The following is a 13,886-nucleotide window of genomic DNA, read 5'->3' as shown; positions in this document are numbered from 1 at the left end:
AAGATCTATAAAGAACTTCTCAAACTCAACACCCAAAAAACAAATAATCAAGTCAAAAAGTGGGCAGAAGATATGAAAAGACACACAAATGACTAACAGACACATGAAAAAATGTTCATCATCATTAGCCATCAGGGAAATCAAATCAAAACCACATTGCGTTACCACCTTATACCAGTTAGAATGGCAAAAATGGACAGGGAAAGAAACAACAAATGTTGGAGAGGTTGTGGAGAAAGGGGAACCCTCTTACACTGTTGGTGGGAATGCAAGTTGGTACAGCCACTTTGGAAAACAGTGTGGAGGTTCCTCAAAAATTTAAAAATAGAGCTACCCTATGACCCAGCAATTGCACTCCTGGGTATTTACCCCAAAGACACAGATGTAGTGAATAGAAGGGCCATATGCACCCCAATGTTCACAGCAGCAATGTCCACGATAGCCAAACTGTGGAAAGAGCCGAGATGCCCTTCAACAGATGAATGGATAAAGAAGATGTGGTCCATATATACAATGGAATATTACTCAGCCATCAGAAAGGATGAATACCCAACTTTTATGTCAACATGGATGGGACTGGAGGAGATTATGCTAAGTGAAATAAGTCAAGCAGAGAAAGTCAATTATCATATGGTTTCACTCATTTGTGGAACATAAGGAATAGCATGGAAGACGTTAGGAGAAGGAAGGGAAAAATGAGGAGGGGGGGAATTGGAGGGAGAGATGAACCATGAGAGACTATGGACTCTGAGAAACAAACAGGGTTTTAGAGAGGAGGGGGGAGGGGGGATTGGTTAGCCTGGTGATGGGTATTAAGGAGGGCACGTACTGCATGGAGCACTGGGTGTTATACGAAAACAATGGATTGTGGATCACCACATCAAAAACTAATGATGTATTGTATGGTGACTAACATAACATAATAAAATTTAAAAAAAACACACAAAAAAACAAAAAAAAAACAGTTTGACAATTTCTTACGAAGTTACATATACATTTAACATATAAACCAGCAATCACATTCCTGAGAGAATTGAAGATATATGTCAATACAAAGAATTGTACATGAATATTCATAATAGCTAAAAACAAAACAACCTAAAAGTCCATTGATATGATGAATACATGCGAAGTGAATGAATAAACAAATTGTAGTATATTCATGAAATGGAATACTATTCTGTAAGAATAGAAAGCAAACTACTGATATACACAATAACTTTGGTGAAATTCAAAAGCATTATACTAAATGAAAGAAGCCAGACTAAGAGAATATTTGATATATGAGTATATACATCATTTAAAAATATGATTTTTTGAAGAAAATATAAATTTCCAAAACTGACTCAATAGGAGATAGAAAAGCATAAGAGAGAAGCTAGGCTGCTTCCTAAAATTTGTTCTCTAGGTGATTTTTCTCTATTTTCAAGGTACAGATAATCTCTATGTTTTTATAAAGATGGAAAGCTTACTAACTTATTGCATAAAACATTGTTATATTAATTGATACTGTAACCTGACTGTAACAATCAGACAAGACTCATAAGAAAGGAAATAAGACTCATGATTCTTAGGTTGGTTGGTCAAAATAATCACCCAACATTGTTAATAGAAATGTATATTTCTCAGGCGCCTGGGTGGCTTAGTTGGTTAAGCAACTGCCTTCGTCTCAGGTCATGATCCCAGAGTCCTGGGATCGAGCCCCGCATCGGGCTCCCTGCTCAGTGGGAAGCCTGCTTCTCCCTTTCCCACTCCCCCTGCTTGTGTTCCCTCTCTCGCTGTCTCTCTCTGTCAAATAAATAAATAAAATATTTAAATAAATAAATGTATATTTCTCATGTGAATTGACTTTTTGATAAGGCAACCAGCAAAATTCAGACTGTGGGAAACCTTGGACAAACAATCTGGTTTCCTTCAAAAACAAAGAAATTGCAAGGGCAAAAAATAGATGGAAAGGAATCTGCAGATTAAATGAGATTTAAGATATATAACAACCATTTTTATAAATCTAATTTGGATCCTCATTTGAATAAACAAACTTTTAAAAATGGATACAGTACTCAATGCCACTGAACACTCGAAAATGGTTAACATGGTAAATTTTATGGATATTTTATGTATTTTAGAATAGGATTATTTGAAAAATATCTCAATATATATTAAGGAATTACTGTTTTTGGTGTGATTGTGCCATGTGAGTTACATTTTTTAAAGTATCCTCACCTTTTGGAGATATGTAATGAAATATTTGCAGATGAAATTATATGCTGTCTTATATTTGCTTCAGAATAGCCCTTGAGGTGAGAAGATAATGGGGGTGTAGATGCAAGAAGATTGGCCATGTGTACATCTTGGGTCTCTTTTCCTTGTATATGTTAGTAACTGTCCATAGTATAAAGTTTAAAAATGCTCATTCCTGAGACCAGCACCAAGAGGTAATATTCAGTAGGTGTGGGTTGGATCTCAGGAATATGCCCATCTCTGGAACCTGCTATACCTAAGTGATTAGAATGTCCATGTGCCTTAACTTGAAAAACATTGCTTTAGACCAGTCTCGCTTTTGACACATAGATGCCAAAACCTTAAATACCACGTTGGCAAATAAAACAGTGTATTAAAATAATCACATATAATGAATAGGGCGCCTGGGTGGCTCAGTTGGTTAAGCAACTGCCTTCGGCTCAGGTCATGATCCTGGAGTCCTGGGATCGAGTCCCACGTCGGGCTCCCAGCTCAGCGGGGGGTCTGCTTCTCCCTCTGACCCTCTTCCTTCTCGTGCTCTCTGTCTCTCATTCTCTCTCTCTCAAATAAATAAATAAAATCTTTAAAAAAAAATCACATATAATGAATAATTAGTTATTCAAGGAATGCAAGGATTGTTCAAGGATAGCAGTCGTACTAATGTAATCGTTTGTGTCAGCAGAATTTATTGAGATGATTAATGGGCTCTTTTCGTTAAGTTCTCTTCATCACGTCAGAATCCTTTCCCTGCAGGCTTGGGGACTAGGGAGATAGAGTGAGTGATAGCATAGGAGATTTCAGGGCTGAGTCACAGAAATGCACATAACACTTTCACTCTTGTTCTATTGGCCACAATCCAAGCTCCTGGGCCTAATCTAATTGCAAGGGAAGCTGGCTAATGTAGTCTTCCCGTGAACCCTGGAAGAGGAAAATACACCAGTGACCGCCCAACCAATCTCTGCCACACAGATTAAAGAGAGATACTCTATGGGGAAGTTCTCTCACTCCCATATTCCATATCAAAACTCCAGCTCTAATTGCCACCAACTTACGGCATTACTTTCATATCTCTGTTGTCACTTTGAATCTAAGGAAAAAGGAACCTGTAGCCTTTCAAAAGTTGTTATTAACAAGGGAAAATTCTGTAGTCATCCTGATAGTGGTGATTTAAAGCAAATTCCTCATTTACAGCCAAAAAAAACAACAAAAAATTTTAATACTTTTTTCTTTAAGTTTTTTTTTATTTATCCACTTATTTGAGAGAGAGAGAGAGAGAAAGCAGGGGAAGGAGGAGAAGGAGAAGCAGCCTCCCCACTGAGTAGGGAGCCCAATATGGGCTCGATCCCAGGACCCTGAGATCATGACCTGAGCCAAAGGCAGACGCTTAACCAACTGAGCCATCCAGGGCACACTTAAGACTTTTTTTAAAGCAGTTTTACATTCACAGCAAAACTGAGTGGAAGGTACAGAGATTTCCAATATACCTCCTGCCCCAGCACATGCATAGTTGCCCCCATTATCAACATCTCCCACCAGAGTGATAGATGTACTATAACTGATGATTCCACATCGATACATCATAATCATCCAAAGTCCAGGGTGTACATTACAATTCATCCTTAGTGTTGTATTTTCTATGAGCTTGGACAAATGCATGACATGTAACCATCATTATAGTATCATACAAAGTATTTTCACTGCCCTAAAAATTCTCTATGGTCTGCCTATTTGCCAGCCTCTGCCCCTCCCCCCATCCCTGGCAACCATAATCTTGTCTCCATAGTCTTGCCTTTTCCAGACTGTCATATAGTTGGGGTCATACAGCATGTAGCCTTCTCAGATTGGCTTCATTCACTTAGTAATATGCATTTAAGGTTCCTCTGTGTCTTCTCATGGCTTGATAGCTCCTTTCTTTTTAGCACTGACTAATACTACATTATCTGGATATACCATAGTTTATCCATTCACTTACTGAAGGACATCTTGATTGCTTCCAAGTTTTGGCAGTGATAAATATTAGAGCTGTTTTAAACACCTGTGTGCAAGTTTCTGTGTAGACATAGTTTTCACTCCTTTTAGTAAATACCAAGGAGCATGACAGCTGGATCATATGGTAAGAGTATGTTTAATTATACAAGAAAACTCCAAACTGTCTTCCAAAAGGTGTACATTTTGTATTCCCACTGCAATGAATGAGAGTTCCTATTACTCCACATCCTCTCAATCATTTGGTGTCAGTGTTCTGGATTTTGGCCCTTTTAATAGATATGTAGTTGTCTCTTGTTTCAGTTTGCATTTCCCTGATGACATGGATGTAGAGCATTTTTTCATACACTTATTTGTCATCAGTATATTCTTTGGTGAGTTGTCTGTTAAGGTCTTTGTCCCATTTCAAAGCAGGTTGTTTGTTTTCTTATTGTTGAGGTTTTAGAGTTATTTGTATATTTTGGATAATAGTTCTTCACCCAATATGTCTTCTGCAAATATTTTCTTCCAGTCTTTGCAAAGGAGATAGGTCCCTACAGACAACAGTTGCTGCAGTGGCTTTCTGATCCCCAGTGTAGGCTGATAGTAGGACACATTGAAACAGTAGGTCCAGATTCCCCAGTTCCTGGATTGCAGCAGAGAAAGCTCCTCCCTTGGCAGACCAGTTTTCAATGTTGTTTTGGGAGTCATTCCTGGTAGCTCAGCCTATAGTCTTCATTTTTACATCAAGTGTGTTAAGCACTTAATCCCCCAGATTAAGCCTGTTTAAGATAGCTGGAGGGCTTTCTGTTTTTCTGACTGAATCCCAATTGATATGATTGCTAGGGGAAAAATGCTGGCCGTTGAACATGATGTCCCCTTCTGATGGCAAAACTAGGTGTGACTCTCCCTGCCCAACCCACTGAAATAACAAAGAAAACTGAGGAGAATGTGCGAGTAGAGGAGGAAGAGAAGTGTTGACCATCACACTATTAAGTAATCACTCTTCTCTACCACTTCTCTTCCTGCAATAAATTTATAACAAGTAATTACACATATTTGCAAAGGCTTTGGACTGAAGGTCAGCTTAGCATGATAGTTAAGAGCATGTAAACAGGATAATAATAGTACTAACTTGATAAAGTTAAATTAGTTAATATAGTGCACTTAAAACAGTGCTTGGTACCATGGTAAGCACTCAATAAATATTAGCTATTATTATGTATATTCCTTAGTAAGTGTTTAACCTGTGTATGAGAATTTGTTGGCTCAATGTCTAAATAAACTCTCTATAGCTATGATTAAGACCTAGTCTTCAATAAAAATAAATTTAAAAGTCAATAGCTGGGGCGCCTGGGTGGTTCAGTTGGTTAAGCATCTGCCTTTGGCTCAGGTCATGATCCCAGAGTCCTGGGATCGAGCCCTGCATAAGGCTCCCTGCTAAGCAGGGAGTCTGCTTCTTCCTCCGCCCCTCACCCTGCTTGTGCTCTCTCTCTCTCTCTCATTCTCTCTCTCAAATAAATAAAATATTACAACAACAAAAAGTCAATAGCTAACTCCTTATTCTTTGCAATACCTGTAACACAAATGCCCGTATGAAAAGAGAAATTGGGGGGCGCCTGTGTGGCTCAGTCGGTTAAGTGTCTGCCTTCAGCTCATGTCATGATCCCAGGTCTTGGGATGGAGCCCTGCGTCAGGCTCCCTGCTCAGCGGGGAGTCTGCTTCTCCCTCTCCCTCTGTCTCCTCCCTCCCCCGCTTGTGCTCTCTCTCTCTCTCTCAAATAAATAAATAGAATCTTAAAAAAAAAAAAGAAATTGGCATTATAAGACCATTAATAGTTATTCTATCATTCTTTAAAGTCTCTGATATGTTCTAGCATTACATTCATTGCCCTAAATTGTTACTATATATAGGGATGACCTGAAGACTATGACAATTTTCTTTTTTTTATTTCATTTTTTTAATTAGAGAAAAGCGGTTACAGGAATGGAAAGCTCTTAGGAAAAAACAAAAATTTGGGGAATTAAGAGAAATTTCTGGAAATCAGTACGTGAATGAAGTCACAAATGCAGAAAAAGATGTATCAGTTATAATTCATTTATACAGATCAAGGTAATTACCATCGCATTTTTGCAAAATGTTAATATACTAATGTTTTAAGATATTTATGTCTGGTTTTGAGGTTTTATAAAGCATATAACAAAGATTATTCAAGAAAAGAAAGCATATATATATATATATATATATATACACACACACATATACATATATACATATATAATGTTAAAAAATAGAATCCAACCAAGTAAATTTGAAGACCTAATTGGTTTTATTAAGTGATTAATGAATCAGGCAGCATCCTATCCAGGTAGAGGGGAGTTCCAAGGAGTTGTACAAAATGGAAGGTTTTTATAGCAAGGAGGGTGGGACAGGAAGTTATTAGTAAAAGAAAAGAAAGGATTATTCAGGCAAGGTCACCTTCTCTTAGTGGGGGGAATGGGAGGGGAGTTCTTATTAGATGGATCACCTCATCTTCCTTTGGGGAATGGAGAGCTCATGTGACAGATTACCTCATTTGGTACTGACCAGAAAATTCCAGATTGATTGGCTTAAAATATCACTCCTGGAGAGGTTGAAACTGTAATTAAGCCTTTGCTGTCCTGGGAGCAAGTAACTCCACCTTGGGCCTTGTGGCTTTCTTTTTAACATATACATACATGTAGAGAGTAATGGGCTTCAGGGATTAAGTTAGGTTTTTTATTATGTTTTCATGTCTAATTTAAAGAACTTGTCACACTTTTTAGAAAAATAGCATTCTTTTTTTTTTTAAAGATTTAATTAATTTATTTATTGGAGAGCGAGTGAGAGAGAAACAGCATGAGAGAAGAGAGGGTCAGAGGAAGAAGCAGGCTCCCCGCTGAGCCGGGAGCCCGATGTGGGACTCGATCCCAGGACCCTGGGATCATGACCTGAGCCGAAAGCAGTCGCTTAACCAACTGAGCCACCCAGGTGCCCAAAAAATAGCATTCTTTCAGGGTGCCTGCCTGACTCAGTCAAAAGAGCATTCAACTCTTGATCTCAGGGTTGTGAGTTCGAGCCCCATGTTGGGTGTAGAGATTACTTAAGTAAATAATCTTTAAAAAAAAAAAAAACACTCTTTGGCCATTAATTTTTTTAAACTTATTATGGAAATTTCAAACATTCAAAAAAGTAGAAAGAATGATAAGATGAACACCCTAAATACTAGCTGGGTAGATTCAATAATGAACATTTTGCCACTTTTGTATGTTTTTATTTGTATGTAGCTATGTGCATGTGTATATATTTGCAGAATCATTTCAAAGTAAATTATACACAGCATAAACCTTTATTCCTGAGTACTTCAGCATGCATCTTCAAAATATAAGGGCATTTTTCTATATAACCATAATACTGTTTTCTCACCTAACAAAATTAGTAATAATTCCAAAATTAATAATAATTGACGAAGGATCCAGTCAAGGGTAATGCAGTGCATTTGGATAGATCGTGTCTTTTAAGTCTCTTTTAACAGAACAATTCCCTTGTACTCCCCTGTGCTCCTAAAACAATTTATAGTGCCTACTTTACTAAGCATAACCCAAATGTCCCCAGACCTTACCAGCCTGGTATACGATAATTGGGTAGAGTGGACTTTTCCCCAACTCTGTGCCACAGACACACTGCAAGCTCCCAGGGTTTCACAAATCTCTCTAGCATTAGGTCCCAGCTACTCTGCCTGGGCTCCACGCCAGTCCAGGAACAGAGGCCATGCCAGTTTCCTCCTTGTGTTCATCTCGTTCTCTGAATAAAAAATTTCTTCTCTCTTCAGGTCCTCACAGAAACTCTGCACAGAGCAATTTATGCAAATTAGAGCCCTGCTGTTTACCAGCTCACCAGTTCCTCACACAAATTTTGAGAGGACACCATGTCCCATTAAAGAAGACATTACTGTTATTGTAACTAAAATGCTTGGAAACTAATTTTTGAGTAGTTTAAAGCCTTAAAAAGAATCATTTCCCATTTTTCCTATACCACTTATCTGGTTAAACCACTTGGTAAATGCTGCTGATTTTGGTTCCTCACAAGTAAGTATGAGAGACACTGACATTTACAATAATGGGATTTGTGTGTGAGAAATGTTGTATACTGAAGTGATTCACTGAATATCTTTTCTGGGACCCAGTATGATTAGCAGAATAGATGTTGGTTCTGAATGCCCATACCACAGCACAAAATTAGTTACTTTAATGGTTATTTCTAGAGAAAGGATTAGGTTGGACAAATAATTTTCAAAAATTCATGAAAGAGATTGAATGTGTTATAGTTTCAGCTAGGCTGTTTCAAACTCTCATTTCCTCTGATGGACTCAAAGAATAAGAATCTTCTAAATAATATTTTAAGTATTTGTGACCCCAGAAGATTTTTTGAGGGGCAATCAAAGATAGTTACCTAAAATATTCGTTTTCTTGACATTAAGAAAATGCATTTATGTGTTGGTATAAAACACACATTTTAAGAAAATTAATCTATAATTAAATTTATAAAACAGAAAATAATTACTTGTGTGACAAATAGTCCTTAGAAAAGTCTAGTTTTTAATAATGGATTGACTCATAACTTTTCATATTGTAGAGTATAACTGTTAAATATATTTGTGTTTCTAGCTGCCTTCTATAAATTTTATAGGAACAAAAGAGGTTTTTTTTTAAAGATTTTATTTATTTGAAAGAGAGAAAGAGAGCGTGATAGAGCATAAGCAGGGGGGAGATGCAGAGGGAGAGGGAGAAGCAAGCTCCCTACTGAGCAGGGAGCCTGAGGCAGGGCTCCAACCCAGGACCCTGGGATCATGACCTGAGCTCAAGGCAGATGCTTAACCGACTGAGCCAACCAGGCACCCCAAGAGTTTGTTTTTTAACTAGGTTCATATGTTCTGTAATTTTAATGTCTTTTTGCCATTAAAATTATAGAACTTGGCCAACTCTTCATCCAAGTGAAGGCTCAGCTTGCCTAGTGTCCCCTAGGGGGATCGAATCACCCTGGGCCAGTGAGCTTAGTGGCTAAGCTTCAGGGCAGCCTTGATTCTGATTTTATTCAGTCTTACACCTGTGCCCAAATTCCAATTTTGGGTTTTTACATCATTCCCATGCCAAATGTATATTTTGAGCCTTGAACACCATAACTAGGCCCTTATCTCATGTTCTGATGCAGAGGTCTCCCTTATATTTTATAGTTCTTCTGGGGTTAAATTCTGGCCCCTGAACCCCAATACCAAATTTGTTCCCTTACCACTTGCTATCAGATTGTCTTCAGGCAACCACTTTGTCTCTGCACATAATCACATAATCTGTTACACCATACTCTCTTAATTCTACACTTTTCACTATCACCATCAATGTCCACCTACATTCTGCCATTCACCCCACCTACCCCATAAGTGTCTGTCATACCACTGACTCAGCTCTCATTCTGACAGTATGATAAAATTCCTTTAAGTTAGATATTAGTGGATTCATTTCACTATTTGAGGAAAATGGAAACTTATAAAGTCAATTTATGTTAATTGCTTTGTGTGGAAAATTGATATTTAAGTTAGGCAGTACATACTTTTCTAATATTAAAGTAGGTCACCCACTAAAATAAAGCAGTATCTAGATTTGTAGTAGGTTGTAATTATGAAAATAAATGATGTTATATATTCTGAAATATAAGTTAAATGTATAACGCATTTAATTTCTTGCTCTATGAATTGATATATAACATTGTCTAGTATTAAGAGGATTTCTGAGGATTTTATAGATGCTGGAGAAGCAAAGGCATATAAAACATCTGTCTATGCCATCAATATAGTAGAGAGAGAGACAACTAGACATAATAATAAAGTCTCTTAGGTGCTACAGTTGAATTCTATACACAGTAGTGTAGAAGCAATGAAGAGGGAGTAGTAAGTTTTATGCTTGGAGGAAGGAAGTATGGAACTTTCTACAGAGTATGTAATTCTTGGTCTTGGCCTCAAAAAATAAGATTCCCCAAAGAGGAAGTAGACAGGATGAATGGAGTGTGTTAGATGGAGTGTCCAGCTGAAGAAAGATACAGAAATAAGACGGCATCTTGCTTTGGAGGGCTTTAAGTAATATGGTAGCAGTCAGAGAAGAATGCTAGAGAGACTACAGAGAACCTTGAAAGCTATACTGAAGAGCCCAGACTTTATCCTGAAGGCAGCGAGGAGCCATTGAGGGATTTTAAGCTTGAAGGAAGGGCAGTTGTTACATAGTGAGATTTTCATTTTGAGCTCCCTTTGTCAACAGGATCAAGGATGAATTTGGGAAACCAAGTCTGGAAACAGACCCTTAGGATAATCTGATGAAGCTCAGATAAGAAAGGAAAGAAGTAAGGTAATGGAGAAAAAGAGGAGAGGTTAGGTATGAGATAAGGAAGTAGAAGCAACATGATGTGATTACCGAGTAGATGTTGTAGAGAATAGGGAGATTTTTGGCCTCAGTGCCAAACTAAGAAAATACAGAAGAATTGTATAATATATACAGATATACATTTTTTTTCCTTTGAGGGAGGAGAGGAGATGAAATTCATCAGTGTTGATGTCAGAATGGATAAGATTGCACAGTGAATGTGTCTAGTATGAGAAGAAGGACACAATCACAAAGAACATCTACATTTGAGTCATAGACAGAAGAAGGAAATCAAAGAAATAAAAAGGAAATTAATAGAAAGTGCTATCGCAGCAGCTCTTCCTGCCCACGGGTCCTGTCCCTGTGCTTTAATAAAACCACCTTTTTTTTTGCACTGGGGGGAAAAAAAAAGTGTAATCAAAAAAGCCAAAAAAAGGGAAAACCTTTCAATAAAGGAAGTGAATGGAACATAGAGATTATTATTTTCCTTTTTATTTGGGCTATGAACAGGAGAGTAGTTATTTGAAGGAGACACAGAGTTGTAAGGAACTTTTAAAAAATTAACTTAAATATATTTATAGAAAGTGGAGAAGATTGAAAAAAACAGGAAAAGAGAGAGCAAAATAACAAACAGAGAAAGGTCCCATGTGAAATGAGTATGGGATGAAGTAAAGGATTGGCTCTGAAACAGTTTGATAAGGCTGTGAGTGAATGATAGAGAAAAGGAACTAATTGAAGAGTGGATATATTGGGAGTCAAATTGATAGAGAGCAGGAAGAATTGTAGGTTCTGGAGACTTCCAATCAATTTTTTTTTTAAGTTTATTTATTGTTAGTAATCTCTATACCCAACATGGGGCTCAAACTTATGACCCCAAGATCAAGAGTCACATGCTCTTCCAAATGAGCCAGTCAGGTGCCCCTTAAATACCTTGTGGGGAATAGTTCTGGATAATCGGGAACAAGATGCTGCATGGACTGGGATGTCAAAGAAAAGTGTGGGTGAAGTATGTCAGAGTCAAGAAATTCAAGGAAGTTTGTGGGGCGCCTGGGTTGCTCAGTGGTTAAGCGTCTGTCTTCGGCTCAGGTCATGATCCCAGGATCCTGGGATCGAGCCCCGCATCAGGCTCCCTGCTCAGCAGGAAGCCTGCTTCTCCCTCTCCCACTCCTCCTGCTTGTATTCCCTCTCTCGCTGTCTCTCTCTCTCTCTGTCAAATAAATAAAATCTTAAAAAAAAATTCAAGGAAGTTTGAGATGAGACACTTTGGATGTCATAATCTCATGTGGAAATAAGGCCAAGGTGGTGGGGTGGTGGAAAGAGTTGGAATCCCTTGTTTCAACTCAGAACTGCCAAGGATTCCCTTGAAGTGTGCTGTCTTGTTTTGTTTTTCCTGGGTCCTATAAACTGGGAACTAACTTGATTAAATTGATGCAAAGTCAGATGTAGATAGCCTTAGTTAGGCCTCAAATTCCCATGATAGCAAGCTTCACTCCCAGGCTATAATTGTGTTTACAATAAATATGGGAGGACTCTGAAGTTTATCATTACTAAAGGCAACAATAGAGGATGAGAGCTGATAAGCTGTTATATCAAAAGAATATCCAAAGAGGGGAACCTGGGTGGCTCAGTTGGTTAAGCTTCGGGACTCTTGGTTTCCACCCAGGTCTTGATCTTATGGGTCAAGGGATTGGACTCTGCACTCAGCAGGGAGTCTGCTTGAAGATTCTCTCCCTCTGCCCCTCCCACCACTCACACACCCTCTTTCTCTTTCTCAAATAAATAAATTAAAAAAAAACCCATATCCAAAGATACATTTTTTGTCATGGAGATGTTTCACTTACTTCATTAGACTGAGATAAGTAGTCGGCTTTTAAAGATATTGTGTACTGTTTCTCTTTTTAGCATCCCAATGTGTTTGTTGGTTAACCAGCATCTTAGTCTCCTAGCAAGAAAGTTTCCAGAAACTAAATTTGTTAAAGCCATCGTGAATAGCTGTATTCAACACTACCATGACAATTGTTTACCAACAATTTTTGTTTATAAAAACGGTCAGATAGAAGGCAAATTCATTGGAATTATAGAATGTGGAGGGATAAATCTCAAGCTGGAAGGTAAGGATATTATTTTTAAAATGTTTATTAAAAAAACAGGTGAAAACTTCCATAAATTAACAAGTATCATGAAAGTTTATTTCCATAAAACATAAGGTGTTTTCCCTCCTTTCTAGTCTCTTCTTGTATGCCTCCAGATTAATTTTCCTATAATAATACTCTTATTACAACATCTACTTGCTTAAAGCCTTAATGGTTCCTTGTGTGAAATAAGTTAAAAATACAGAATCTTCTGCTTGAAAATTTCAGCCCACCTATCCAACTATATTACTCAATGCTTTCTAGTTTCTGCTCCAGCCAAGCTGTTCTTCAACCACTACTGCAGAAACCCCTTATTCATTTATGCCTTTATTCTTTGTCTCATACTCGTTCCCTGTACCCAAAATACTCTACCATTCTTTATTCTCTCTTTCATACCCTATTCTTTTGTGGTTCTCCTAGGTTTCCATTTCTCTCATTATGTCATTTTGGACCAGTTCATAATCTTGTCTTCCTCTTCTCTACTAAATTTCTATAGCATATTTTCTCTATACAGTTTATTTTTCACTTGTCCATGTACTATCTGATTTTGTCAGTTAATTCCCTTTATTTTCTTTTTTTCATAGCACAGTATTTATAATTTTAACTTCTGTAATAATTTTTACTTGCTAACCTACTTCTAAGGCCATATCCTTGATCTAGTCATTTCTTGGAACTGCTTTAATCTATATTATTAAAATCTTCTTCTCACACCATCATGTGAAAGCCATTGAACCTCATCCTTTTAATTAAAAAAATTAATACATAAGAGTACAAACAATAATATAGCAAACATTCATGTAATTGTATACTGCCAAAAATAACAAATGTGAACATTTATTCATTTGCTTGAGCTATTTGTTTGTTTGTTGTTCAAATAAACATTACAGATATAGTTGAAGTTATGTATAGTTTCATTCCTAGTCCCATTCCCCTTCCTGTCTCCTTACAGGCAATCACTATGATAAATAGCGTATTATCTGGTCTGTGTTTTGTGGGGGGGGTTTGGTGTTTTTTTGTATATTTAAACAATTTTTTAAATTGTTGTAAAATACACATAATATGAAATTTATCATCTTAACTATTTTTAACTATAGTTACCACACTGTACATTACATACCCA

At 37.3% G+C, this 13,886-nt stretch overlaps 1 protein-coding gene across 1 annotated transcript in view; it reads left to right on the top strand.

The window, feature by feature from the left end:
• PDCL2 (phosducin like 2) overlaps positions 1-13,886 on the top strand; it is a 45,557-nt gene that overhangs the window by 29,716 nt on the left and 1,955 nt on the right. Inside the window, exons 4-5 of the mRNA XM_036120786.2 lie at positions 6,175-6,318; positions 12,537-12,745. Coding sequence (XP_035976679.2) covers positions 6,175-6,318; positions 12,537-12,745 — 353 coding nt within the window. The remainder of the gene's footprint in view (positions 1-6,174; positions 6,319-12,536; positions 12,746-13,886) is intronic.

Source organism: Halichoerus grypus, chromosome 3 (genome assembly GCF_964656455.1).
Source record: "Halichoerus grypus chromosome 3, mHalGry1.hap1.1, whole genome shotgun sequence".
Classification (NCBI taxonomy): Eukaryota; Metazoa; Chordata; class Mammalia; order Carnivora; family Phocidae; genus Halichoerus; species Halichoerus grypus.
Note: the sequence above shows the minus strand (reverse complement) of the source record. Positions and strands in the feature narration are given on the sequence as shown.